The 26,928-nt window shown below is 42.6% G+C and overlaps 1 protein-coding gene across 4 annotated transcripts in view; it reads right to left on the reverse strand.

Moving 5' to 3' along the window:
* Nucleotides 1–479: 479 nt before the first annotated feature.
* Nucleotides 480–26,928, reverse strand: part of CMIP (c-Maf inducing protein) — a 174,635-nt gene continuing 148,186 nt past the window's right edge. The window contains exons 11-21 of one of the 4 annotated variants that reach the window (XM_034788074.1): nucleotides 17,555–17,620; nucleotides 16,454–16,480; nucleotides 15,982–16,030; nucleotides 14,158–14,265; nucleotides 10,803–10,919; nucleotides 9,099–9,239; nucleotides 8,021–8,068; nucleotides 7,095–7,241; nucleotides 5,347–5,452; nucleotides 4,194–4,264; nucleotides 480–1,210 (exon numbers count right to left, since the gene is read on the reverse strand). In XM_034788074.1, the coding sequence (XP_034643965.1) occupies nucleotides 1,157–1,210; nucleotides 4,194–4,264; nucleotides 5,347–5,452; nucleotides 7,095–7,241; nucleotides 8,021–8,068; nucleotides 9,099–9,239; nucleotides 10,803–10,919; nucleotides 14,158–14,265; nucleotides 15,982–16,030; nucleotides 16,454–16,480; nucleotides 17,555–17,620 (934 nt within the window). In that variant the 3' untranslated portion in view covers nucleotides 480–1,156. Of the gene's footprint in view, nucleotides 1,211–4,193; nucleotides 4,265–5,346; nucleotides 5,453–7,094; nucleotides 7,242–8,020; nucleotides 8,069–9,098; nucleotides 9,240–10,802; nucleotides 10,920–14,139; nucleotides 14,266–15,981; nucleotides 16,031–16,453; nucleotides 16,481–17,554; nucleotides 17,621–26,928 lie in introns of all 4 variants that reach the window. The other 3 variants (XM_034788073.1, XM_034788076.1, XM_034788075.1) reach the window with 3 other exon arrangements.

Here is a 26,928-nt window from a genome sequence, read left to right on the forward strand (position 1 = left end):
CCAAGAGGAACATGCAAAACAATGCGTGCATGATGAAAGGAAAGGGGGAAAGAAAAAGCTTATGCACGAAATTCCAGGAGAACTTTTGTTTGAAATATTGGACGTAAACAGAAAATGACAGAGGTGACTTGTGAAATTTACCAAGTTTTGTAAATATCTCATTGGCAAAATGACTGACACCGTTTCCCTGCCCCCACCCAAAGCCTAACCCTGATATGGCTTGAAAAGGCTAAGAGAAAGATTTCAGTCTTTCAGGAATAAAATTTATGTCTTTTATTAATACCTGCGCCTCTCCCTTCACCCCCTCTTTTTATATATTTTCCTTCTGACTGCATGATGTTAGAGGCATTTTTAAATCAGAAATGCAGTGGAGCGAGGGTTCTGACACAGAGATAGATTATAGTACGGTATGCACTACTAACAGGCAATTCCTCAAGGAGGGCTTAAAAAAAAAAAAACAACAAAGCAAAAAAATTAATAAAACAATAATAAGAAAAAAAAAAAAAAAAAAAAAAAATAGGTAAAAGGATTAACAATTCATAAATAAAAGACAGGTCCCAGACCTGTTATTTGTGAACCATTTTTTTAAATAGGTGCATTATGTAAATCTTATGTACAACAAAATTACTTTGCATAACAATTGCAAGGACACAGGGAGAGATGCAAATCATGTGGGTTGTTTTTTTATCTTCTCTTGATGTTTTACAGGTTGCCTTCCTGGAACAAACACGGTGAAGGAGGAGGAGTTCCTAATGGATGAACTCCAGCTGAGGGAACCCAATTAAAACCATGAGAAATTGATGCATTCTGTTTTTTTTCCTCCGCACAGCATAAAACACAAAGGCAAATAAAATCCACAAAGGATGGGGTTTTTCCCACTCTTTAGAATCCTCTTGCTGCTACAAAGTCTTTTTTTTTTTTCCAATTTAAATTATGTTGATTTTGAAATTACAAAGCCGAAAGAATTAGGCAGGGTCTGGGCATGCTCAGTTCACCCTCCCCCACACACAGCGACTCCTCTATCTCACAACCACAACTGCTAGAAGTGAAGTCCCAGAACTCACTGCTCTACAGGTATTAGCCAAAAGTTGTTTTATTTTCTGGTTTTGTTTTTAAAATCTTTTTCTTCTTGTCAGAAGCTAAAGAGAGAGAGAGTTCACCAGGCTTCGGTGTAGCGCACGTCCACTTCTTTCAGGTTGGGCAATTTAGCCTGTTTTGAAAGGGGAGGGAAAAAAATCAGAATTACTGATAAGACTGGAGGTTCTCACAAGTTTGCATTGTCAGAACAATATGAGGGTTGGTGCAATGAGCGAAACCAAATAGCCACCCCAGAAAGGCCCTGATCCTGTGAACACTTAAGCACGTGCTTAATTTATGCACATGAGGAGCCCTATTGCCTGTAAAGTTAAGCACATGTGTAATTGCTTGATGGATTGAGGCCTTATTCAAGAAACAATGAGAAACCCAGTTTAAAGACATATGAGACCTGGTTCTGGTCTCAGTTACACCAATATAAATTAGGAGCAACTCTACTGGAGCCAATGGGATTATATAGATGCAAGATAAGGACCAGACCCTGGTCTTTAGTTCTGGTTATAACCAATTAACACAACTTGCTGTATGTAAAACCTTAAAATGACATTTGTAAAAGCAATCCGCTGACACTCCTGTAGTCGCATAATAAAATACACAGCATCACACACTTCTCCCTTCGTATCCTAATTTCCCTCCCCATTCACCCCTACAATTTATTATAAAGATCCCCAAAATTGTTAAGGACTTTTAGTCTAATTCTGATCTCACTTAAAGTGTAGTTCCATCAACTTCTCTGGGCTACTCCCAATTTCTACGGATGCAGGTGAGATCAGACTCAGGCTCTTTGTGTTGTTGCTATTTGTCAGTTGCATTTCCATGGTCTCTTACTGCGATTGTATAATTCTCTAAAAACAAACACTTAATTAGACTAGCGCCTTACGGGGTTGTTGAAGTTTCTAGGAGTGATTATTACCTCTGCGTTAAGATTTATGTGCACGTATATTTTGATAAGAGCTAGTCAGAACACTACAGACTCTGCCAGCAAATAATTTTTCAGTTAGGCAATGACTTCAGTTGTGGGTGTTTATTTATTGTCTGGCTCAGCCTGCCTAGTACATACGTGGGCGTCTGTGTGCACGCAAGTGTGTCGCTGGCGGAGGGGGGTGGACAGGAAATGTCATCATTGCTATAAGGGTTTGGGGGCTGAATCCTCCCAAAGACGCGTGGGGTGGGGAGGAAAGGTTTTTAATCAGAAATATACTCACTTTGAAATCGGAATTCCCAACGGATACAAAACCAAGTGCCTAAAGGAAAGCTGGCTCTCTCTCTTTGAAAAAGTCACCCTCTGTCTGGATTTTTTCCCCTACTACTTTTACAAGTGTCCCCTCAGATGAATGGAAGTAAAAGGGATCAGAGGGAAAATGACTTGTGTATCTGTTATATCAGCTTGCTTAATTTTGTGAAATTGGCAACACTTCATGCAGGTTTTGCTGTTTGCCCCATATTATCACTTGCTTGTGTGGGTCTTGCCATGCAGCGTCAGGGCAGTGCAGAACCAAAACAGGAAAATGTGACTATAAAGCCACAGAAACTGTCAGGAGAGCTCAGGGGCTGGGTGGGACCAGAGATTCTTTTAACTAATTTATTTTAACAGACCATGTTCAGGAGGGCGTTGTTTCTTTCAGGGCCCAATAGTCAGTGACCATGACTGTGTGTGTACATGACAAGTAAATGACAATTTGCTCAAGCAAGTACCCGATGCAAGTGCAAATGTGTTAACTGCATGTACAAATCAGGTGTGCAGTGGGATGCAATTTTTTACATGCACAATTATGATGCACATGCACATTAAGGTTTGGAAAAGCTAGCCCTGAAAAAACCACATGATAATGGCCCTGTGATCAGGTCTATAGGTGAATTCTGTCTCCAAAGCAAGAACTAGGATGTACATTTGCAATGAATCCTCAAAGCAGTTTTTAAATTCTGCTGGTTCCAGGACTTGTCTCAAATTCAAAGCTCAGCCCAGGTTTGTGACCTTTTTGTGTGAACCTAAGACAATCTAAGATTTTGACACAAAAGTCGATGGAACGAGGTGTTCCATTTTGAGTTTACAAATCTCCAGAGACATGACTCACTCAAAACCGAAATGAAGAAAAGTCTGTGTGAAGTCATGAGAACCAGAACCATCACGCTTCACACAGCCCTTGTCTGAATCCACCCATGGCTGCTTCCCTATCCCTGCTCCACTCCGGCGCATTACATCACACTGTCTATGAAGTCCCTGGAAGAATGCGGACAACAAATTCTGAACATGGCAAAACTTGGTGTGTGGGGCAGTGCACAGGTGGGCTCTGTTTAAAGAGGAGTTCTGCCTTTATAAACATCTAAGTAAAAATGGCACCTTTTTGCCCAAACAGTCTAATTTTCTGTACGTATTCCGAGTCAGATCTCCTAATTAAATTGCTACTCCTTTTAATCCTGGTAGCACCAGAGGACACACGCAGCTCTGGGAGAGTGAACTAGAATCTATTCTAGCTTGTACATCATTAATAGACCCAATTAAAAATTCTGCAATAGGAACATTTCATTTCTGATGGCACATAAACCAGAAAGAGTCCAGCTTGAGTTTCATATTCCCAACTTTTTACTTATACGTTCAGCAGACTAGATGTGGGTGTCACTGAGAGACAAACACAAAACCTCCCAATGCTATTTCTGCAGTCACTTTCCCCCCCCAAACACCCACAGTTTACGCTGCACACTGTGCTTTTCCTGACTTAAACCTTCCTGGGTTTGTTACGCTCTGTTGAGATGCTCCACACAGACATCTGAATTTAGGCAATGTCCACCTCTTCTTCTGGAGTTTCCAGATCATCCATTTCTCCATGACTACTGGACTACAGAACATCTCTTTTTTCAAGTAGATGAAATACAAGGTCTCCCCAAAGGCTGCCCCACCAATTACCAATGATGAGGACAAAAATATATAAAGATGCCGCCACCAATCCCAATACCAGCGGAAAACTCAAGACACCACTTCCTTGATACACATTATACTGGCCTAGGCTATCCAACGTCTTAGTATTTTCATGCGGACGCTGTCAGTATTCACAGACTACTGGTTGACTTTTACAAATGGATTTCAAAAACTGAAATACCTTGAGATCTTCATAGGTGTCGGCTGAAAGTTTGGTGCTGTTCATATTTAAGCTACACAGGCTTTTCATGGCTAAAAAAAGAAAACATACAGAGAGATATTTATGGGCTGGCCTATCTCTAACCACTTAATTCTGGTTTATCCATAGGGCAATGCATATACAAAGAGTGGTTTATATAGGCACAGTTATTAAGAATAAAATACGTAACTTCAAAACTGGGCAATGGCATATTGATCCCAGTTCAGGAAGGCCTTTAATGCATGCGCTTAAGCCTCATTGACTTCAGAGGGATTTAAGCACTGCCCTGAACTGCAGCTTTTATTCTCAAGAGCACTGGTTGCCTATGCGTTATTTTGATTAACACCAGTCCACACTGTGGGGGTGTTTATACTGTGCAGGAGAATATGCTGATCACCAATCCACACAATCTAATTTCATTTTAGGCTACAGCATATTGTTGACCTGACTTTTCTGCCTGGGTAGTCACCACGCCATCAGGTATTGACACATCTGGTACCTCTTGTGACGTCAGACAGCTGCTGATGCACGTCACAGTTCTACATGCAGTGTGTATGACGTTTATCATAAACCTTGGCATCTATGATTCCCCAGCCCTCTCATGCAGCTCTCAGCCTGTGTGGGATCCTGAACGGCTAGTTCAGAGGTTCCTCTTTACCTAGAATGTTAACTAAAGCTGGGGTCTCCCCTCCCAAAAACCACAGACACAAAACATAGCGGGGAATATAAAATTGGTCCACTCCCAAGAGGCTCAGCTGCCCAACTGATTTATAATGCAGCTCCATGTGCCATCTTGGCTTTGCCATTCCCTCTCTGACTCTTCATAAGATCACACTCCCACCAACGGAGGTACACCCACAATGGGGAGTATTAAGGAAGCGGTGCAGGTCTAAGACCAGTGGGCCTGAGTATAAGGTAGAGGTGAATTACTACTGGGGGGAAGGTCCCATGAGGGACACCAAATCCAGCACCTATCCCTGCAGGCTCGGGAGATTCAGATCCCCTTTTTTGCTACTTGTGCCAATGGAAAGCCAAACCTGGACACCCCCCTGCCTCTCTCTAATCATTGCGCAGCCCAGAAATCCTTGTCTTTGGCCCACACAAATTCCCCCTCGAGTGTATTTGGGTCACTTACAGCTCAGTGCCAGCAGCCCAGCATCTGTGACGGGAGTCTCACACAAGTTGAGCACTTGCAGCATGGTGAGGTGTTCGGAGAGAAGCCGCAAACCTGCATCTCCAAACTGCCGGGCACAAGCAAACTCCATTAAAAACAGGTAGAATATTGTTCTGCAAGTAACTTGGCTGGGTATGCGGAATATCCAGGGCGTGGTCTGCATAGGAGACGTCAAACACTCCCCCCCCCACCCCAGAAGTTTTATTACACACTCAGATGACAAGAGAGAAGGGTGAAGGAAGTATTATCCACATTTCACAGATACACATTCCACCTGCTCAATGTCATAAACAAGTTTCTGGTATTTCACAATTTGAAAACAGATTTCCTGAGTTACAATCTACAAGGCCATTCCTTCACTGGATTGAATCCTTTGAAAATGCGCCCCTTATATTAGAGAGCTCCCACCCGGTCTATGTGAAATAGGTGTATGGCAGTCTCAGCCCAGTTCCCAACTGTATCACACCAATTAGCATTAGCTGGCTACTTTGGTGCCAGGAACAATATAGTATTGGTAGGGCAATGGTCTTATTGACTCTGATCTCTGCTATTTCCAAATTCTATGTTGCTGCACAAGATATTCAAAATCAAAGGCAAAATGGCTCCAAACTTGGAATCTCACGTTTCAACTTAAAAAACAAAACAAACAAAATCCAGAAGATTATTTCACCCCAAAATTTGTGCTTTTTTTTTTTGTGTGTGCAAGAGATAAGACTCCTTTGTCCAACAAAAATGAACTCATTTTGAGCAAGAGGCATCTCCAGAAATCACATATCAAAAGTCTGAACATTCTGGTGAGACTTTTTGTCTAATTTTGCACCAAAAAAGGGACATTTGTTGTTTGCAAAACTCTGTAGAACAAAATGGCAAAAATGAACATGTGAAATATTGAGGAGAAATAGTCAGAAATGTTGCACAGCTACATTGGGAACCAATGCACTATTTCTGGTGAGCTCTACCATGAGGTGCTAATATTGCAGGGACAAAATCTATTCAATATTGGACCCTGGAGACCAAAACCAGCACGGAATGTAAAGAAAAATAAAATCTTAAATGCCCTTCTTGTTAAATGTAGGGTAATTTATTTAATGAATTTGGCCTCTCTGTTAACAAAAATCACCATCAGCTGATTGCAATTTCCTCACATTCATTCATTATTTGATTTTTTCCCCCTCTTCTGTTCTTGTTTTTTAAATGCTGGATTCATCATGATTCATGGATGATTCACCACAAGTAGCTTGAACATTATCTACAGACTGTATTGAGATTGGTCAGATAAATAGCATGGAATTGTCTCTCTTTCGTAACTAAATGAAAGCGCTAGCATTTCCGAGGCAAACACACTGACATTTATGATCTAAAATTTTGTTTCGACAAAGTCAAGACTGGAGCACTCGAGTGTTGATAAGCAGCAATCACTAAAGAGGTGTGATGTGACCAAAGGAAATTCATTTCAACGTCTGAAAATATTTGCAGAGTTTTGCATTGCAGTTCTTACTCCCTGAGATGACAATATGCCTTCTAAAATAAGGAAAACATGGTTGACTAAGCCATAAACCAGCATATAAAAATAGCAGGAAGGCAAATGCATTCTAAGGAGGCCTCTTCACGCATCAGAACTCACATTCTTCTCACAATGACATAACCTGCAATTTCAGAATTAGTCAGCACTGCTTCCGTCTCAGTCCTTCTGTCTGCAAAACACGTACCTGAGTTGACCACAGGTTCAGCTGCTTGAGCGAAGGCAGTTTGATGAGGTGCTCAGCACAGGCACTCGTTACATTGGTGAAGGCCAGGCTGAGGTTTTCCAAATTTCCAAAGGATCCCGAACTTAATAACCGGGCCAGGTCTGCATCCTGAAAGCAAATATCAGTGTGATAAACCGGAGAATACTCGGTCTGCCACCAGCTGCAGTAACCTGACTGATATGCTGGCCAGCAAGAGTTGCACAATTGTGCCGCATGTTTATAGCAATAAACCAGAACTACTCTGCATGGTTGCTTGTTTGGCAAAGCTGAACACTTGTGTCAGCATTGCCTCATAAACCCTTGAAAAATGAACCCAGCTGAGTCTAACATTACAACAAAATCTTCTTTGCAAGTGTATTATGATGGAAGCCGTGGGATTCATTGTCAGATTACCCACAAGATATGTTATTTACCCAGATCCAAAGTCTATTCCATTTCAAATTCTAGGTCCCAATTCTGCTCAGCTCAATTAACTGACTTCACCGGGATTAATCAAGGGGTAGGTCATTGTAGCCAACTGTAACTGATTGTCTGTTTCAAACTTTCAAATGTAGAGTCCAGAATCAGACGTCCTGAAGTTTGCTTATGTTTTCTGTAAAATCCTTCCCTCAAATCCATACACCAGATTCTACTGTAAATTCCAAATCTACGCACGGATACGTATCTGACAATCTAAGCCGCACTTGTAGTGGCACTAAAATCTGCTGCACAGACCTAAAAGCACAAGTTTCCCCTTACTTGTGGAATCCCCAATGGAACGGCTGCCCTTTAGACTGACAAAACTACTGGGGCCAATCTCTCCCTGTGCAGCCCGTGACAACGGTACATCAGTATATCTAAAAAAGGAAAGACAAAGCCTATTTTTTCTATTAACAAGACTAACTTACTGTGGATTTGGATGGCAGTGTTAACCGTGTGGGACCACCTTTCCTTTGCTGTAACAGAGAACATACTTTGGTTACACAGGCCATTGTCCGCATTTCAGATCTCAACCAGAATACAGCAAGTTTTTAAGCCAGAACACGCCCTGCCCCAGTTCCTAAGCTTCTTGCCAGTTCTCCCACCATCTTGCCTTGTTCTTCTAGGTGGACTGAATTTATTCTCAAAGTATGCAGCATCAATGGAACAAAGATAGGTTTGCTGCTGCTGAAGCGAGTTCCATGCTCGAGCACTTGATGCTTTTTGGTGCAATCAGGCAATGCTCTGCCTGGGTTCAACAAGGCAATATGAGGTTAGCCTCATTGATGAAATAATCTTGTGAAGCGGGGCTAAGATGTAGGAACAGGGTAGGATTCTGCTGCTGGTCAGAGCATTCATTTTATTTTAGTAAATCATTGTTAACCTGGGCACGTTCTTTCTTTGGACAGAGTGGAGAGAGAGAGACAGAGTGTGTAAAAAGAGATAGGATGTTTGGAAGGACCAAGAGGAATCACTGCAAAACGGACAAAATTCATTTTGAATTTGTAACTCTCGTGTTTAAAACCAGGAAATTCAACATGAGGAACTTGTTAACAAGCTTTAATGCTGCTTGAACTCGTCAGACCATTTGATTTAGGCCTCGGGTCCATCACCTGGGAACTGAACAAAGCACTAAAGCTGCATCCCAAAGACGATGATGTGAAGTTCTAAGCACTTCAAAATGCCAGGCTGTGCTGCAACCCAAATGCCACCTGTGTGTAATAAGGTAGCAGGATGTGACAATCCGACGTACAGTCAGATGTCACCATTGTTCTTTACGCTGATTGGAGACAGGTTATTGAATCCCAGACAGGAGCATAATATGTGCTCAAACTCACAGAGAAATATCACACTAGGGATACATGTACAGTGAAATCCTCTGAGTACAGTTCCCACTCTGCTGCTCACAGGGAACTGCACACCCTGGTTGTCTTTCCTTTGCACCTCCATTTCTGGAGAGTCCAGGCTGCTATGTACTGTGGCAATAACATATGCAGGGTGACATACCAGTTCTTTTAATTCCCTCTGCCTGTCACACAGCTGTTCATACATTCTCTTTCCCACGTCCGTGCTTTCCAGGGTAGAGATGATCTGGAGCTGCGTGTCATTGTTGTCGATGATGTTATATTCTAGCATCAAACACAGAATCTAGCAGGAGAACAAAAAAAGAAGATCACTCAGTGGGAGCTTTGCCGTTCATTTCTTCTGAATATCTTGATTGTGGTGAGTATCCTGGGATAGACGCGAACTACAGGGTGAAATTCTACAGTCTGCATTATTATGCAGGAGGTCAGCCTAGGTGATCTTAATGGTCCCTTCTGGCCTTAAAATCTACCAATCCTAATTTACTGATGGTAAAGAATGGCTTTTGGTCTCTGAACACTTGACCTATCCACCCTACCCTCTACAGCCATTCAATATCACATGGCAATTAAAAAACAGCTTTTCTCTCCTGGTTGTTTTTGACTGATTTTCTCTTTTTACCAAAATCCTTTTAAAAATGTAAAATTCAAGCATCAGAAGAACTCAGGCAACACAGTATTCAACTTCATTCAGCAAATCCCCCACATTAAAGGGATTAATAAATAATAAATGATAATACCTAAAGGCTCGTCTAAGCATTTTTCACCAATAGCTCTCAAAGTGCTTTTACAAAGAGGTCAGTATCATTATGTCCCGTATTAGAGATGGGGAAACTGAGGCACAGATAAGTGAAGTGACTTGCCCAAGGGAACCTAGTAGGGCACTGGCAGAGCTGGGAACAGACCCCCCGGTCTGCTGAGTCCCAGTCAGCACTCTATCCACTGAGCAACTCTGCCTCTTCTTAATATAAATACAATTAAAATTACCTAAAGTAAATGAAATAAGCTAGTGAAGACCTAAAACTCCTTTTCCCTATTTAATCATCTCATATTTCCCTCTGAACCAAAACAAAGTCACATTTCCAAAGAAGCCTCCTCCAAAAGGCACCCACAAAAATGACATAGCACACCTGTTAGGGCAAAACCAATATGCCACTCCATGCACTAAAAGTGCACGTTGGTGCAAACAAATGACAATTTCCAATGCACTTTTTACCTGGATGCTAATTTTGCAGGTGCAGTTTAAAATACTCTTTCTAAAAGTGTGACCCCATAAATTTTTTGATTAGCTACGAGAAATACAGGTTTCCTAACACTTGAGGGAGCCTACAGATGGAGATTTATGTATAAAAGTTATGCAGGGCATCTGAATGTCTTTAAAAACTTCCGTCCTGTCCTGCACTACATCTCTCCCCCTTCCATACACTGCTGAACTAGACATCAGCCTCCTCAAGGATTGGCTGTGCTGGTTCCCTAGCCCTCACAACCCCACTGCCTTTGTCTGTCCTATTCTACACAGCCATTGCAATCACTGTCATTTCTTGATTCAAAAGCACATAACATCATGGAACCTCTGATTGACTACAGTGAACATCCTTCCAAACGTATCTACAGCCACCTTTCATGTATCTCATGCTCATAACTGTGGTAAAACAATATTTCATGGCAACCACATAATCAAAAGAACAGAACATCCCTCACTATTTGTTTGATTTGACTATACAATAGCTTTAAAGTTGGCCTAATGTTTCTATAATCACAGTAGGTCTTGCTCTGGAAGAGGCAGTAAAGGATTCTGACACGATTTATTGCCCACAAAACATATTTGAGTGGTTACTCTAGGAATTACCTCCACCATGGTCTGGTTGCCCCTCAGAGCCAGGAGCATGCAGGGTCCAAGTTTGTTTTCAGCCAGCGAAAGCAGGAATTTTTTTGTCTTATAACAAGACCCCATTAAAATATGAACCTGTTTAGAAGAGAAGATTGGTAGAGATTAGAGAAGTAATGTGGATGTCCCTAAAATAGTCAAAGAGCCACATCCCATCTACCGCAAGGGAAATTGTATCAGTCAGTACTGTGACAAAGAGCTTGCAATATTTCAATAGCTTCATTGCAAAAAAGGCCATCTTTGCATTCTTCTTGAATGATCCCTTGATCGCTCATTGATTTAAATGGGACTAATTCACTGAGAAAGGTGCTACCCAGCATGAGTCGTGGGAGCAGATTCTGACCCAGTGAATACAGGGTTAATGAAGGAGCTGAACTGACAGTACAGGAAAAGTCCTCCAATTACCCAAGGACAGGTGGGCAGTGGCAGTGCAGTCTTCCCCACACAGCCCTGATCTAGAGGGACAGGAGAGTAGCCCAAATGTAGCTTTCATTCTCATTTGTAGCTCAGTTTCTCTTCTGGGACGGCCAATAAGGAAGCCGGGTGAAGTACTGGGGTGGTATTGGCAATCAACCCATTTCATAGAGGTGACTTTCATGTTGCTGACCTAGTTGGATGAGAGCCTCTGAGTGAGGCGAGTAAGTCTTTCTGACAAGGGACACCACCACCTGTTCCCTGGAACAAGAGGTTAGCCTATCAGAGTGGCTGCTTGGAAAACTGGGGGTGTGCATGTGAGAGGAATGCCTTGGGAAGGCAGGGTTCCCCCCAGAGGTCATAGAATATCAGGGGTGGAAGGGACCTCGGGAGGTCGTCTAGTCCAACCCCCTGCCCAAAGCAGGACCAATCCCCAACTAAATCATCCCAGCCAGGGCTTTGTCAAGCCTGGTCACGGGAGTGAGCTGAGACAGAACTGGGAAACTTCCTTTTCCTTTCCCATTCATGAGACACTGGTTTGCTTTCTCTTCCACACACTTCCCCCCCTCCTCCCCCCCCGTGAACATAAGACGTCACTGAGCCCCTCTTCGTTCTTCTCTGCTGAGTCATTCCGCCAGCTTACAGACTCCATATTCTACGGCCAATCCTGGAGCCGTGACATCACAACATACGCAGAGATAGTTTTGTGCCAGGAATGCGAAGTCACTTGCAAAATTCAGTCAAGAAACTGGACTCTTCTCATAGAAGAGAATGGCAAAGACCTTATTCTAATTCCAAGGCGTCTGGAATGGAGAGTGGGGGAGTCCTGGACTTCTCGCTCACCATGGCACTGCACATAGAATGCTATTTAGAAATCACACATTGGCTTCCTCACCAAACAGTGTGTGTGACCTTTTACAGCTTCTCCTGGGCCAGGCTGACACCGGAAACAGCATGCAGTGAGAGCTGCATCTTTCTGAAGCTAACAGCATGGCTATTCCACAGCAGATAGACCATTTCTATACAGTGGCCACATATATTGCATAAGACTGAAGGAAAATTTGGATGTGTGTGTGCATGCAAAGAATACTATGCAACAGATGGACAACAAATGAGGTTTGAGGTATGATTTCTATACAGACTCCACATAGAGTATGGCCTTAGATGTTTTAGAGGAGATCCATGTTATAAGCTTCGCCCCAGGCCTCATGAAGTTCCTCAGTGCTACCGCGATATTGGACTCTTCTAGAGAACAGCTGAAACCTCATGGAAAACTCTGAAAATTATTCTACAGCAGAAACCATTCTGCACACAGAGTAGATCATATACTACTGTATCTTTCTTCATGCCTCATTTTATTGTCCGTGAGGACTTTCCATTAACAAAGGATCATTGTTTCCTAAGCGTTGATTTACTGCTGCTGTCTGTAAGCGAGGTGCTTTCTGAGCCAAAAGGTTCTCATTTTCAGGCAAATGTCCCTGTTAATATATTTTTTTTTAAGAGCAGGAAAAAATACTGAAATGCTAAGGTTCAAGTCAGAACAGGATTTTTTTCAAGCTTTACAGTTAGTCATTCATAGCTCTTTAAATATTTACCAATATCCTTTTAAAGAGCCCAGGCTATGCCATATCGCTATGGGCTAGGAGCATCAGGCTCTCTCATGCTACCTTGGGCTTGTCAATGCCATGCAGTCACACAGCTACCTCAAGAGCAATGATTCAGTTTTAACAAAGACAGGGATTAGGACTGGCAAGGACAGAACACAGAAGAGAAAAAGTTAAGCTGTGACCAGGATCCGGTTTACAATTCGCTGATCAGCTTGAGTTTCAGTGACTGTACAGATAGGCACGTAGGTACTTACATCACCCAAGAGGATCATTTTCAAAAATGCCTATGGGACTTAAGCTCCTAAGTTAGTGACAGATCCCTGTCGGCTCTGACACAGGTCTCCTCACAACAGGAAGAGGGGAAGGAATATCTCCCCACTCTACCTTACACATTGGGCACAGAGGGATGTAAACGGCTCACATGGGAAGTCTGTAGCAGAGCCAGGAAATGAACTCGGATCTCCTGTGTCCATTGCCATGATTTCTAACAGTAACAATAACTAGCAGAGCAATGTTGATGTTCTCCAATTAAATTCCCCAGAAGAAAACAGAATATGAAAACATGCAGATAGAGAAGAGACACTAGACAGACATGTTACAATGTGTGTGTAAATATTGGTTCCAATGTTTCGGTTTCGTTGAAAATCCACAGTAACCTTCAATCCTCAGACCGAAGGCTTTGGGGGTGGATGTCATGAACAAAATCCCTTTAGGTGACTGTATTTTACTGACAATCAGATCATTAATGGTGATCACCACCCAGTGGGAGTTTTGAGGGTGGGGGTGTGATACCAATAAAATAAATGGGTCAAATTTTTAAAAATGAGAATGCAAATTCAGTTATTTGCATGTGCAAGCACATCTGTCTGTCTTTTATTGTGCTAGTGCTTGTCTGTGCCATACAAATGCTCAGTCTGCATGTTCAAAAGTGTGGATGCCACTCCTGCATTGTGTGAGACAGCATCCACTTCTGAAAATGTAGCTCCTAACTTCCTTTTAAAAAACACCCGCTTCTGTTTGTTTTAAGGCTGTGTTGAGGGAGCTTATTTAATGATCTATAAACACTACGTGTATGGCTTTCTTGTTAACATACAAGCCAAATTGCCATTGTAAGTGAGAACAATGGATTACAACCAGTTATATGAAGGTTTGGATTTACTGGTTAAACACTGATGGTTCACAGTGTCATAATTTTGCAAGACAGGGACAAAGCAAATAAAGCTACTAATCACCAGCTACATATTGGCTAAAGACTACGAAGAAATGACTAAACTCACGTTATTGCAGACACGTACCATACTGGCAAATAGTTCTCCGTCGTCATCACAGGCCACTCCCCCAGGACTGTATAGCTGGAACCAGCCATCTTTGCCAGCCCGCACACTCAGCAAACACGAGTGGACCTGCCAGACAAAGCAAAGACATTTGGAAGGTTAGGGCTACCGCCAATACTCTCAGCATGTCACCCAGCATCCCCAGAGCAGACATTCCACAAAGCAAGGGGGATTCCTCTTTTGGTGTTAATATGATTATTTACAGAGCTGCAGGCAATTCATGATTTTTGCATCACTCAACGGAATCAACACTTGAACAAGGAGTAGAACTATCAATGCTGGCTGAACAGCCCTTTTCATTTCCTTCATACAAAGCTCAAAACGGCATTAATCTAGAGCAGCTCCACTAGAAAACAAAAGGCTTAAATTCCTGAGCTCCCTACACCACGTGCGTCTTCGTTTCTGGTGTGAGCGGAACACCAACAATGGCAGATTGTGGCTTGCTCATTCGACTTATCAAATTTTGTTATTCTTCCTGCTGCTATGAAACCTCACCAGGTGCAAGGGGTGAAAGCCAGGAAAGAGACTGCAGCAGAGACAGAAAAGGCAGAAACTGGGCAGAAGAACTGGCCCAAACAACTGGCACTCATTAGTCCAAATTAGGCTCTGCACATGCCACTGCCATTGTAGCTTCTATTATATCTAGCTCCATGGTCTTTAAGAGGAGTCCTCCCCCTTCTTGGACTCTGATGCATTACAGCAAGCAGTCCTACTTGTCAAGTATCAGAGGGGTAGCCGTGTTAGTCTGGATCTGTAAAAAGCAACAAAGAGTCCTGTGGCACCTTAAAGACTAACAGATGTATTGGAGCATAAGCTTTCATGGGTGAATACCCACTTCATCAGACGTCTGACGAAGTGGGTATTCACCCACGAAAGCTTATGCTCCAATACGTCTGTTAGTCTTTAAGGTGCCAAGAGTCCTACTTGTGACTCTCTCATTTTAATGGGCATAGCTTTATTTCAGGTTTTTGGTGAGGGGGAGGTGAAGCTAATTATCTTGCATTTGGATACGTACATAATCTTGGGCCAAATTCATCTGTGGTGTAATTCTACAGAAGTCAATGGAGTTACCTCAGAGTGGCGAGTTTGACTCAGAGAGTCAAAAAAAAAAAACCCCCGAATGCCAAAAATTCTCGGCATGGACGACAATTCAGGTTCAGCTTGCTCCTGGCCTGTAGTTCTGTGGTAGCTCTTTTTCACTGCATGCTGATAGAGAAGATTAATGGAGAGGAGAGGCCCTGTCTGAATCAGCTGCAGCTGACTACGTTAAACAAGTTACATATGTGGCGGTGAAGCAGTCAGCCGTCACGACGCAAGAGCTATGCGCTGATTCCAGGAATACCCTTCTTTGTTCATGAGAACAAAGTCGCTGGCACACAACGAAACCGAAACGCAGCTAAACAAAAACTTCTTGTTTTGTAAATCACGGGATCCAGAGCTTGCTGCTTCCCTGTTTTCAACAGACGAGGAAGAGCCTGAGGGAGCATATAGCAAATCGGAAAATAATTCTTGCTGATTGCACTTTACTGCAAAGCAATGACATCATCATCAACTAATTTCTGCCACCGAGGATGGAAGACATGTTTATATCCAAGGCAAGACGCCATTCATAATACTGCAGCCTATATCCTGAATGCATTTCGGCTCTCTAGGTGAATCAAGGGCAGCAGACTGAGAACTACACAGTGCTCTGGCACTTGTACTGCTTCCTGCAGAAACGTTTTGACAAGTGCACTCACAATCCCTTTGATTATTACTCTGCTTAAACTGGAAAAAGAGACTCACTTCTTGTCTTGGGTCTTCCGCAAATCTCTGAATCACATATTTCAGCTCCCTAAAAAGGATGAAAGCCAACAGTTGATTGGTTGCAGAATTCACACAGGCGTCACATTTCTTGTGGCTTACACTTTAAATTTATATATTTGCAGTTTAGAGAGAAATAAATGGAACAGCGTTCACAAGAAGTAGGTGGTCTAAAAGTGATAGTGCCTATTTAAAATAGGCTTGGAAAGCTTCCGATGATGCACAGTGAGAAACTGTTTTGTAAATTCTATCAGTATCAAATGTCTTTAGTCCGTGGACTTTTGCTGCAGCAGTAAATTACAAAGTAAACCACATAACTCTATTACTAACAGAACATACGCTCAGACCATCACAGACAAAAATACTGTAGACAAGACACCAATCGACCCATCCTTGCTGGTGCTAACTTGTTTATGGTATCGTAGAAAGGCATTTTAGAGAAACAAACACTTACTTTGTGAATTTCTCATGTGCAAGAGCCCTGCAATTAAAAACAGAAAGGTCTGAGAATTTGATTGATTGATTTTTGCAATTCTTACCCAACACATTCCCTAAACATGAAAAACAACTGCAGCCCACATGACATAAAAGGGACAATATTGCAGACATAGACCAAGATAGAAAACCCCCTTCATTTAACAGTTACGAAAAACAGGGACAAAATCCAGTCGTTTTTACCCAGTCTTTATTTAGACAAAATTCCCATTAACTTAAATGGGAGGTTCAGGTCAGCAGAAAGAGTAAAGAACTTCACGATTTGGCCACAGAACTTAGATTTGTAAACAGAATTTTGGCTCCCTTAAAGGCCCAGGTGTGTTCTTTAATTGCACTGCAAGGCTCGGTCACAACTAATTAGCGTCGTCCATCAGTAAAGCAATTGTTGGTCATTTTGTAAAGTGCATTGCATCATGGTACTGAGTTATACTCCCCCCCCCGGGGAACCTCAGGAAGACTGACTCAGGCAAATGATGCCACTGTTTCATATTTCCCAAGCCATGCTACAGCCCAAGTAGCCTGATGCAGCGGACTTGGTCCTTGCTACTTCAAGGCATTAAGCCACTGGGGGACATGATAAGCTAGCAAATTGTACAATTATAGGCTGTAATGTTCACCCTTGGAGATTTACATTTTATAAACACTAGTGCCCATTAATAGGTTTCCGAGGGAGCTTGGCTGCTCCTTAGGTGGCAGGGGAGCTTCTTCTTTCTATCAAAACACCGTAATACAAACAATTTAAGTCTTGATCACGTGGATGAAACGTCCTTGGATAGCAAGTCATGCGCTTCCTCCTCCCCCACTGCAACTCCCTCCCCTCCTTAGTGTATCAAATTGCTCATTCCTCTCCATGATTGTCTTGGAAAAAAGGGGAGAGGGACACAGGGCCAGGAAAACTTCATGCCTCTCTTTTTCTGTGGCCACCTGGCACAAGTTCCATTGGACTTTTCCAAAGTACAAGTTCTCCAGTGCAACAAGGTTTAACAGACTGTAGAGATTGTACCATAAAACAACCACACCAACGGGGATCTCAGTAAACAATCTGGTGCTGTGAACTTACTCCTTGGGAAATGGGATAGGTTGAAGCAAGCTGGCCAGAGCTGGTCTCCAGTCATCGTAGTCCGACCTAGGAGAGGAACATTGTTATTAGCACCAAGATGTTTTAATACAGACTGTCAGCAGTTGGTTCAATGAGTCAGAAGTCATTTACTGTAAGCAGCAACAACTTCTCTGATTTACTGAAGCACTCGAATGATCTAGGGTGACATTTTCCCTTTTCATTTTCAGCATGTTCTCCAGCATGGCACAATAAATCACATATTTACAATGAAATGCTGAGACTTGACCTCCAGAGTCCTCCTCCATGTCACCTTAAAGACGTTAGTTGTTTACGAGACCTTCTAGCATTTAATTGCTAGGTAATATTTTCATCTAACTTTGAACTGCAGTTACCAAGCCATTATTATTTACATCTCCACTCTGAACTTTAATCAGACCATTTTTTTTTTTTTTTTAATATAGTGGAGGGTGGGGGATGAGCCAGATTACAAAGCTGCCTTCACATTTGCCCTACAAGTACCGAGTGCAATTTTACGGCCTGCTTCATAAAACAATTACATATAGTTAATTTGAGATTTCTGTGAACTTCACTTGGTGTGCACTCACAACTGATTAGACCGTTTTTCCTTCCGCCTCTCAGAGGCAGCCGCTCCATTATACGACAAAGAGGCATGCAATCAATGGAATAAAAGGGTAAACTCTCTGCTCCAGAGAGGAAAGTATGCCCAAAGAAAAAGAAATTAAAATACTCGGCACATGGGAAAGATGCCATTCAAATCAGACAAGGACCAAGGGATGATTTAGATCATGAAAGGGAAAAGATAGCATTATCATTTTCCAAAGATGACATTTTTTGCACAGATACATTTTGTTTTGAAAATACTTCAGCAGTGTTGTATGTGTGTCTGGGGAGAGGGAAGGCTTAGCAAAAGAGGGTAGAGGACAAGAAATCTATTTAAGTTGATCCCACAGAAAGAAAGGGAAACAATTCATAAGTGGAAATATCTCCCCTCTGTAAAACATTAGTAGGATGTATCCTGCTACTTGATTCATTTTATTTTCATCTTCAATGTCTGTAGACATAGTTGACCTTATCTGAGGTGCCTTCCAAAGGAGGATGTTCACGTGAACTGGGCTAGAGGGAATGATCGGCTTCAAGTGTAAGTGTCCTTTACTGGAAAATCAATTCCCTCAATCTGCCCACAAGGTGGGAACTGCTTGAATGGATGGGTCAATAGGGAGAAGCAGGGAAGGTATGTTTTGGATGAATAATACTCCACACTCTTTCATCAAAGGATCTCAAACAACAATTAATTAATTAGGCCCCACAACGTGCTGTGCAAAGAGTATTACTACAACCATTTTATAACCATTTACAGATGAGTCAAATGAAGCAAAGAGAATGTAAATGATTTGACAAGTCTGTGGCAGAACTGGGAATAGAACCCAAGAGTCCTGATGCCCAGTTCTCTGTCCTAAATACTAACACTCCCCACTTATTATGAGCAAGAAGTCCAGGAGCTCCTGGCCGAAACATATGCTGATCCCAAGCTAAGCTCTTAATATGAGACACTGTGGAAGATCTAAAAAAAGATAGCGTAAGAGAGATTTTGGCTCTTCCTAGCACTGTCGCCTTTTAGATTGGTTTTAAAAGCTAGGAGAGTAGGGACTCCAACTTCATTTCAAACTTGGCACAAGATTATGATGTCTCCTCAGAGATGAACAAAGCGTAATGTTCTCAGATGTGCATCGTGTACTGATAGCACTAAGATCACACTACTCAGTTAACATGCAATAAACATAGGAACCTACCCAACAGTTATAAAAGAGCAGAAGAAGTTCTGTCCCAGAGAGACAAAAATATAGACAAAGTGCTGCGTACAAAGGGCCTACCAGCCTTCCCTAGTGGAGCCTAGTCAATCCATCACACATAAAACAGATTTTCCATAATCTTTCAGATACACAGTTTAACATTCAGTAAAATCCAGTCCACTAAACATCAATGATGCAAAGAAAATCTGCATGCATGAATATAGGATTATTAACAACAATGTAAGGAGCTGATGAAATTCCAACTCGAGACAATCAAAATGATCAAATTAAGAAGGGAGGCAAATAAATATAGCCAAGAGTATTATGACTCCAGCTCACCGGAAAACCTGGCACCCTTTTCTGCTATGGCTTCCGAACACCACAACCCCTTGGGAGTCTGAAGGCATAAAAAACACATACATGAGTGATCCAAGAGCCCTGTGAGCTCGGATAGTCCCATATCCTAGTGGTCTCTCTTCCACCCTACTATGTGGGAGACCTGCGTTTGATTTCCACTTTAGGCACATTTCAGTCATATGACGTGTAACTCAGTGAGGAAACGTAACAATGAAAGGCATGCATTTTTGGTTTCTGTATTCCAGAGAACAGCCTGCTTTTTCATGATCATATAATCAGCTAGCACATTTAGGCCTGGTCTACACTAACCCCCCCAATTCGAACTAAGGTACGCAACTTCAGCTATGTGAATAACGTAGCTGAAGTCGACGTACCTTAGTTCGAACTTACCGCGGTCCGGACGCGGCAGGCAGGCTCCCCTGTCGACTCCGCGTACTCCTCGTGCCGAGCAGGATTACCGGAGTCGACGGGGAGCACTTCTGGGTTCGATTTATCGCGTCCAGACAAGACGCGATAAATCGAACCCAGAAGTTCGATTGCCCGCCGCCGAACCAGCGCCTAAGTATAAACAAGCCCTTACATTCTGAGCAGCTCCTCCTAGCAGGCAAGGGGTCTCAAATACTGTGGCCAACATAGAGTTTAGGGACATGATTTAGAGATTTCTCCCGCCTCCTCCCCGAATGCCTTTGTCAAGAAACAGTAAAAGAAATTGGTGTAAGGTGGCAGCATGACTCAGTTTTCTCCAAGACTCCAAACAAACAACAGTTGAGAATCTTGGCTATGTCCTCTAATAAATCCAACTTGTTTATTGCCCTCTTGTTATCTTCAGTACTTGAGGCCCAAAGCAAATCTCATGTCAAGGTATGGTGCTCTGCAACAGAAAGCCTCAGGTCTATGGCACTGATTCTAAAAGGCATCAGGCCTGATCTTGCCCTCTGTCACACTGGTGTAAATCAGGAGCAACTCCACTGCAGTCAGGGAATTTACACCGGTGTACAACCAGCGTGAGACCAGAATCAAGCCCACTGCAGCTACAGTACTCTTTGAGCTTTCATTCACAGAGTTTCTTCCTGAAAACACACAGCACTTTTGTGGACTGTGAGCATAGCTCTCAGCACTGCCAGTTTTACAGACACTAGGCAAGAATAGCCCTGAGCCAGCGCCATTATGTACTTCAGGGGAGCAGGTCCCAAAGAAGGAATTCTTTAGAGGAGCAGGTTTGGTTTTCCATCATCTCCATGTAGGAGTTAATGCCTTCAAATGTAATAGCAGCTGGGGATGGGCCTGCCTGGAAGCATGACTGGTGGTAATGCAAGAAAAACACTCTGCACCGACACAGACCCTTTCATTAGAGAATCTCCAGGCCCTTTAACAAACAAGTATTAATTAAACCTCACAACAGGCCTGCGAGATATTATCGTTGTTCTACAGATGAGTAAATTTAGGCACAAAAAGGTTAAGCAAAATACATCCAGGCAATAGCAGAGGCAGGAATTAATCTTGGGAGTCCTGTGCTCTAACCACTAGACCTCTGTATAAGACAGACAAAGCCAAACACTCCTGGGCGCAGCCATTTATTCACCATTTGCAATTCATACTCAATCTGCAGCTACATTTTGAAAATTACGGTCACTGGACCTACGACTTGCTCCCAAACAGCTTTGAGATTAAATACAGTAGAACCTCAGACTAACGAACTGACCAGTCAACCGCACACCTCACTGGGAACCAGAAATACGCAATCGGGCAGCAACAGAGGTTCTACTATACATATACTGCTGATGTTTAGATGCAGTGCAACCAATTAGAAAAGTGATCCTTTAAACCAGGAGACAGACCATTTCCAAAAGACTGGGCTAAGAAATTCAAGCCTTCTTCAATACACATTTGAGTTAAGCACCTAAAGATCTTTCCCAACCTAAGCTTAAAAGCTTAAACCTACTTTGAGGTTTAATATGTGAAGTCACTGTGACATCTCAGGTTAAGTTTTACGCTGTGAAAATCCTTTCTTGTGCAATCTGGAGAGTTGTGATTAGTAATAATATGCATTAATCAATTTTTTTTTTTGGCTGATCTTCAAAGGAAATTGGGAGGAGGAAAAAAAGCAGCTTATTAAAAGGGAAGAGAGAGTGAGACATTGCAGACAGAGTCATGCCAGAAATCTGTAACTCTCTATGTTAAAGCTGGGATGTTATCTACTTCAAGCAGCACGTGTCATTTGTGGAGGAAGGTCTTTGAGGAACATTAGTAATAAACCGGATTCCATTTTAAACACTAGGAAAAAAGCAAACTACCTTAAGTGAACTATTTAGAATTTGGACACAGAAGTTTAATCTGAACATGGAATACAGGTAACCGCTTGTCATGCATCTAATCTCCTTTTCTAGTCACTCTTGAGAATTGGTTGTATCAGCCAAATCATGACTACGGAATCATGAAATAACCACTGCAGAAAAATAACAAGAATAAAACTAAAACTTATTAGAAGCCTCCAGGAGTGTCTCATTCTCCTCACACCAACTCCCTCTTCAAACACATTCTCACTCTCTACAGATCACCTCAGGTTACTGCACTCACAAGGTTGATTTTTTTCCCTTTTTTTGGTCCCTGTAAAGCTCTGAAGCCCTGTTGGACAAGTCAGGGCTGTTTAAAACAGGAAAAAGGAAGGGAGTTGGAGTATCTCTGGTTGAATGTTAACAACCACTGCAATGAGCCAGACAAAGAGGCCACAGCAGGGGAGGGTTAGTGCACAAAGACACAGAAGGCATAATGAAAAGTGCCTATGACAAAATTTCCCATGTAGCTGTTCAACGGTTGCTGAACTGAAGGCTCCGACTCACTAATCACAACCCTTTAATCCCATGGAGGGCCTCTGCGAGAAAGAAGCCCCAGTGCAGCCATTATTCAGGATTTCAGCTTAAAATCCCAAATCATGCAAAAATGAACGTCAGGATGGTGTTACACTGAGCGTGCAGCTATCTGCAGAGTCCATGGAAAGCCAGGGGCAGACTGGGTATCAGGGTGCTAAATATGTGAAGGCTGTCAGAGTGACCACTTGCCATTGCAAACAATGTAACTTACCCAGAAAACTGTCTCGCTGTCAGTCCAGAATGTTCGCCACCAATAATAATTAAATAATCTCTGCCTAAACTGCCTTTGCCTTAGGGCCATCACAATCATCTGCCTGCAGACATAATACATTTTCCTTTCCCGGTATCGCCTTTCACCAAAATGAAAATCTGCCCACATGTCACATGCAGCACAAACAATCCAAAACATATTAGCAACCCAGGGCAACCCTGAGAAACATGACATCAGAGAATCTGCTTGGGATATTCAGGGTATGGTGCTGACCTATTGGGGAATGCAGAGGAGGCTGGGAAAGCTGCAGTGGATGTGTGCAAGCAGAGAACCTGGAGTTTGAGGCAGTGTGGATCCAGATTTGGATCAGAACTTCAGGGCTGAAATCATTATTACTGGGCACTCACTTGGCTCAGTAAGACAATGTTGCTGCCACGGTTTGAAAAAGGAGTCGGTAGTCTCTGATGCTCAGCATTCTTGTTTTCAAGGCAAATGTAGTGCTGCTGGATCGACAGCTTTGGAGAGTGAAGTCCTCTAATGTTCCCAGCAGATACAAAGCTCAAATAGCAGCAGTGTAAATTTCTCCAGGCATCTCTGCCACTGGACTGAACTCTGTCCTGTACTTAACTACATGCACTGCCCACGTCGAAAGACATTTGGGCCTCTTTTAGGTTTCGAAAGCACCTAGCACATTGTGGACAGCAGTGGAAACAAATCATAATAAAGAGGAAAGATGGTCATGGGAAAATTTACAAGCTGCTGCCTCTCCTAGTGGCTTCTGCTCTTGCAGCTGCTTTAACCGCTCTTTTCACTCATATATTAGCCTGGTTGACAACAGTAGATGGCTCCAGACGGGAACTGGGGAACACATTTTTCTTTTTTTGGTAACATAATTGCTTATATGCCCTAAAGGTAGGAGAACTCCCACGTAATCTGAAGACTAAGCAATCCCAGAGACCCCTGCATACATGTGCAGCCTGCAACCCGCGTGAGCTTAATCAGCCAGCTGAAGTGGAGATACAGCCAAATTTGTCAGCAGATGTTTCCCTCCTTACAATTTTGAAACTGGGAGATGACCTTGCTGACATTACGCTGGAAATTTGCTCTATGTGGAAGCAAGTTTTTACTGTACGGGAAATTCTTCAGTGTACAAGAATCCTCATCACTTAAACCAGGCACTGGACAATGGCAGGCAGCTCTCGGATGCTCTAATTGAATATTCTCAACTGCAAATTTTCAATCAATTTACCTTAGATTCAAATTAAAAAATTAAGACTATTTGTCTTTCAAAAAAAAAAAAAGGGGGGAGGTGGGTTGGCTGGTATAGACGATATCATCAGGGTCCAGGATCTGTGGGAGTCTATTTGACACTGAGTTTGATCCATCACTATGGGGACAAAAAGCATATTGTATTCCAGGTGAGAATACAGCTTCTTTAAAATCTGTCCAGACTATTGTTTACCTGCCAATACCTGTCAAACAATTAGTATAGGTTTTTCTTTTGTATGATGATGATGGTGTTTCGTTACTCAGGTGGATTAAATAAATAAATAAATAAATAAAAAGATATATATTTGGAGCATCAAACATTCCTGGTTCTATCACAGTCATCCCAATGTGGATGATAAAACTGAACTTGGTTAGAGATGAATTTTGTCAAACAGGTGCTCAAGCTTCTGTGTTGCAAAAAGCCTGAGTTACTCTAGAGCAGGGGTCGGCAACGTTCGGCACGCGGCTCACCAGGGTAAGCACCCTGGTGGGCCGGGCCAGTTTATTTACTTGCTGACGCGGCAGGTTCAGTCGATCGCAGCCTCCACTCGCCACGGTTCGCTGTCCCGGGCCAACGGGGGCGGCAGGAAGCGGCGCAGGCCGAGGGATGTGCTAGCCACAGCTTCCCACCGCCCCCCTTGGCCCGGGACGGCAAACCGCGGCGAGTGGGGGCCCGTGATCGGCTGAACCTGCCGCGTCAGCAGGTAAATAAACTGGCCCGGCCCACTAGGGTGCTTACCCTGGCGAGCCACGTGCCGAACGTTGCCGACCCCTGCTCTAGAGGTTACTTTGAATAACTTTACATTTTAATATCTCAAAGGTTCTTTGATTCAAAAGTGCCAAGTGTCCAGGAGACAGAAGAACAGGAAATGTTCTCTTCTGAAGATATTGTTAAGGATGCTTATTTGTGAGACTTTGAATAATTAAAATTAGGCTAAATAGATTACTCCCATATGCCCTAAATTAATTATATTGTAATTAAATAAATAATGAATGTTATTGCATATAGAACTTCCTAGTTCAGGACGGGTTTGAAAAAACACCCAGAATGACAGAGGGACATTAACTGGCAACTTTGTTAGTAGTCTCAGTAGAAAGGAGGGGGTTGAGTGGGAATAGAAGGGCATTGGAACTATGTTAAAAGTGGTGCCTTTTCTGTCAGGACCAGGACATACTGGCAAGACAGGTAGAGGAACTTGTACCGGTTTTTCTGTACCCATTGGTCATGTGCTGTACCCCTTTTGTGTACTTGGGTCTCCAGGGTGGCCAATTCAGCAGCACACATGTGCGCGCGCACACCCTTGCGCACACACCCACACACACCAGCAGTAATGGCTCCCCATCCCCACTGTTTCAGTTGAGGAGCTTGTTAAAAATACCTGTGGATCATGTCACAAATTGTGTATTAATGTACAGTATGCAATGAAATCATAGTTCTCTGTACAAGACTTGAGAGCGATGCAGATGCATCATATGGGTAACCTGAGAGTTGGAGATAGGCCACAAGGAAGAACATGCCCGTTAGTGAATGTGTTTATAAAATGTGTGTGTCAGCTGCATGATGAAACGAAAACAATAAAACCATCAGTGCTTAATGAGAAAAACGAGTAGCGCCCAAGATAGCGTTGGGACTGGGAGTTCATGGTGTTTATGGAAAATATCAAGAGTCAAGGGGACTGGGATGAACATGAGGTATATCTCATGCATTACCTACGCACACACAGACTCTCAAGATACCAGGTAAACCAAAGCCAAATGCTGTGTTGATCTAACATTAACAGTTCTAAGGGGCAGGAAAGAGGAGTCTAGTCAAAGAGGAACCTACTCAAAACTTTGTACTACAGCAGCTTGCTGCTAAAAAGGATGACGACAGCTCCACCTCGGATTTAACTTGCCTTGCCGATAAATATAGCCCACATTTTCAGGATCTGTCTGCATATAATCGAAGTGTGCCATGCCTGCAAGTATACTTGCAAATGTGGTAACAGCATACACAAAACATACTCGCACATTTTTATAATTCTGAAACGTGGGCCTCTGCTGGCTCTTGTTTTTAGGAAGTCCTCAGTCACCACATTTTGATTTATTTAATTCCAGGGAGTACATATTAAAATCTTGCCCACGTATTTGGTGAAACTCTGGCCTGGCTGATGTCAGTGACAAAACTCCCATTGACTTTGGCAGAGTCAGGATTTCATCCACAATGCCTTGTAACCCAAACATCTCAAATATCAGTTATTTACCCCTTACAACACCCTGTATGATTAAAATATTAAAAATATGGAAACTTTAGTGGTTTTCCCAGAACCACTTTCATTTATTTATTTTATGGAGCATGAATTTGATCTAGTTGGTATTACTGAAACCTGGTGGGCTGATTTGCATGATTGGCATGTTAAAAATCAAATGGTTATAACCTATTTAGGAAGGACCGAGTAGACAAAAGGGGAGGTAATGGTATTGCCTGTTTCCAAGTCACTGACAACACAGAAGAAAATGATCCTGAATGTTACGCAACAATGTGCTAACAGATAAAGCACAAGATGGGATATTAGTTAATGTCTGCCACAGACCATCAAATCATACCAGGGAACAGGATGACCACCTCTTTACACACCTAATTATAATGTGCAGGGGGGGAAAAAGCTGTGTAATCATGAGGGATTTCAATTTGAGTGATATATGCTGTAGGTCTCCTGCTGCCAGCACTAAAACATCCTTGACATTTCTAATTATAAATGACAATTTCCTAACTCAAAAAGTGTTGCAGCCAATACTGGGTAATTCTATACTAGACCATTTCTTGACAGATAAAGAGAAACTGATCACAGAACTAGAAATTGATAATAGCTTAGG

This window comes from Trachemys scripta, chromosome 13 (genome assembly GCF_013100865.1).
Source record: "Trachemys scripta elegans isolate TJP31775 chromosome 13, CAS_Tse_1.0, whole genome shotgun sequence".
Lineage (NCBI taxonomy): Eukaryota > Metazoa > Chordata > Testudines > Emydidae > Trachemys > Trachemys scripta.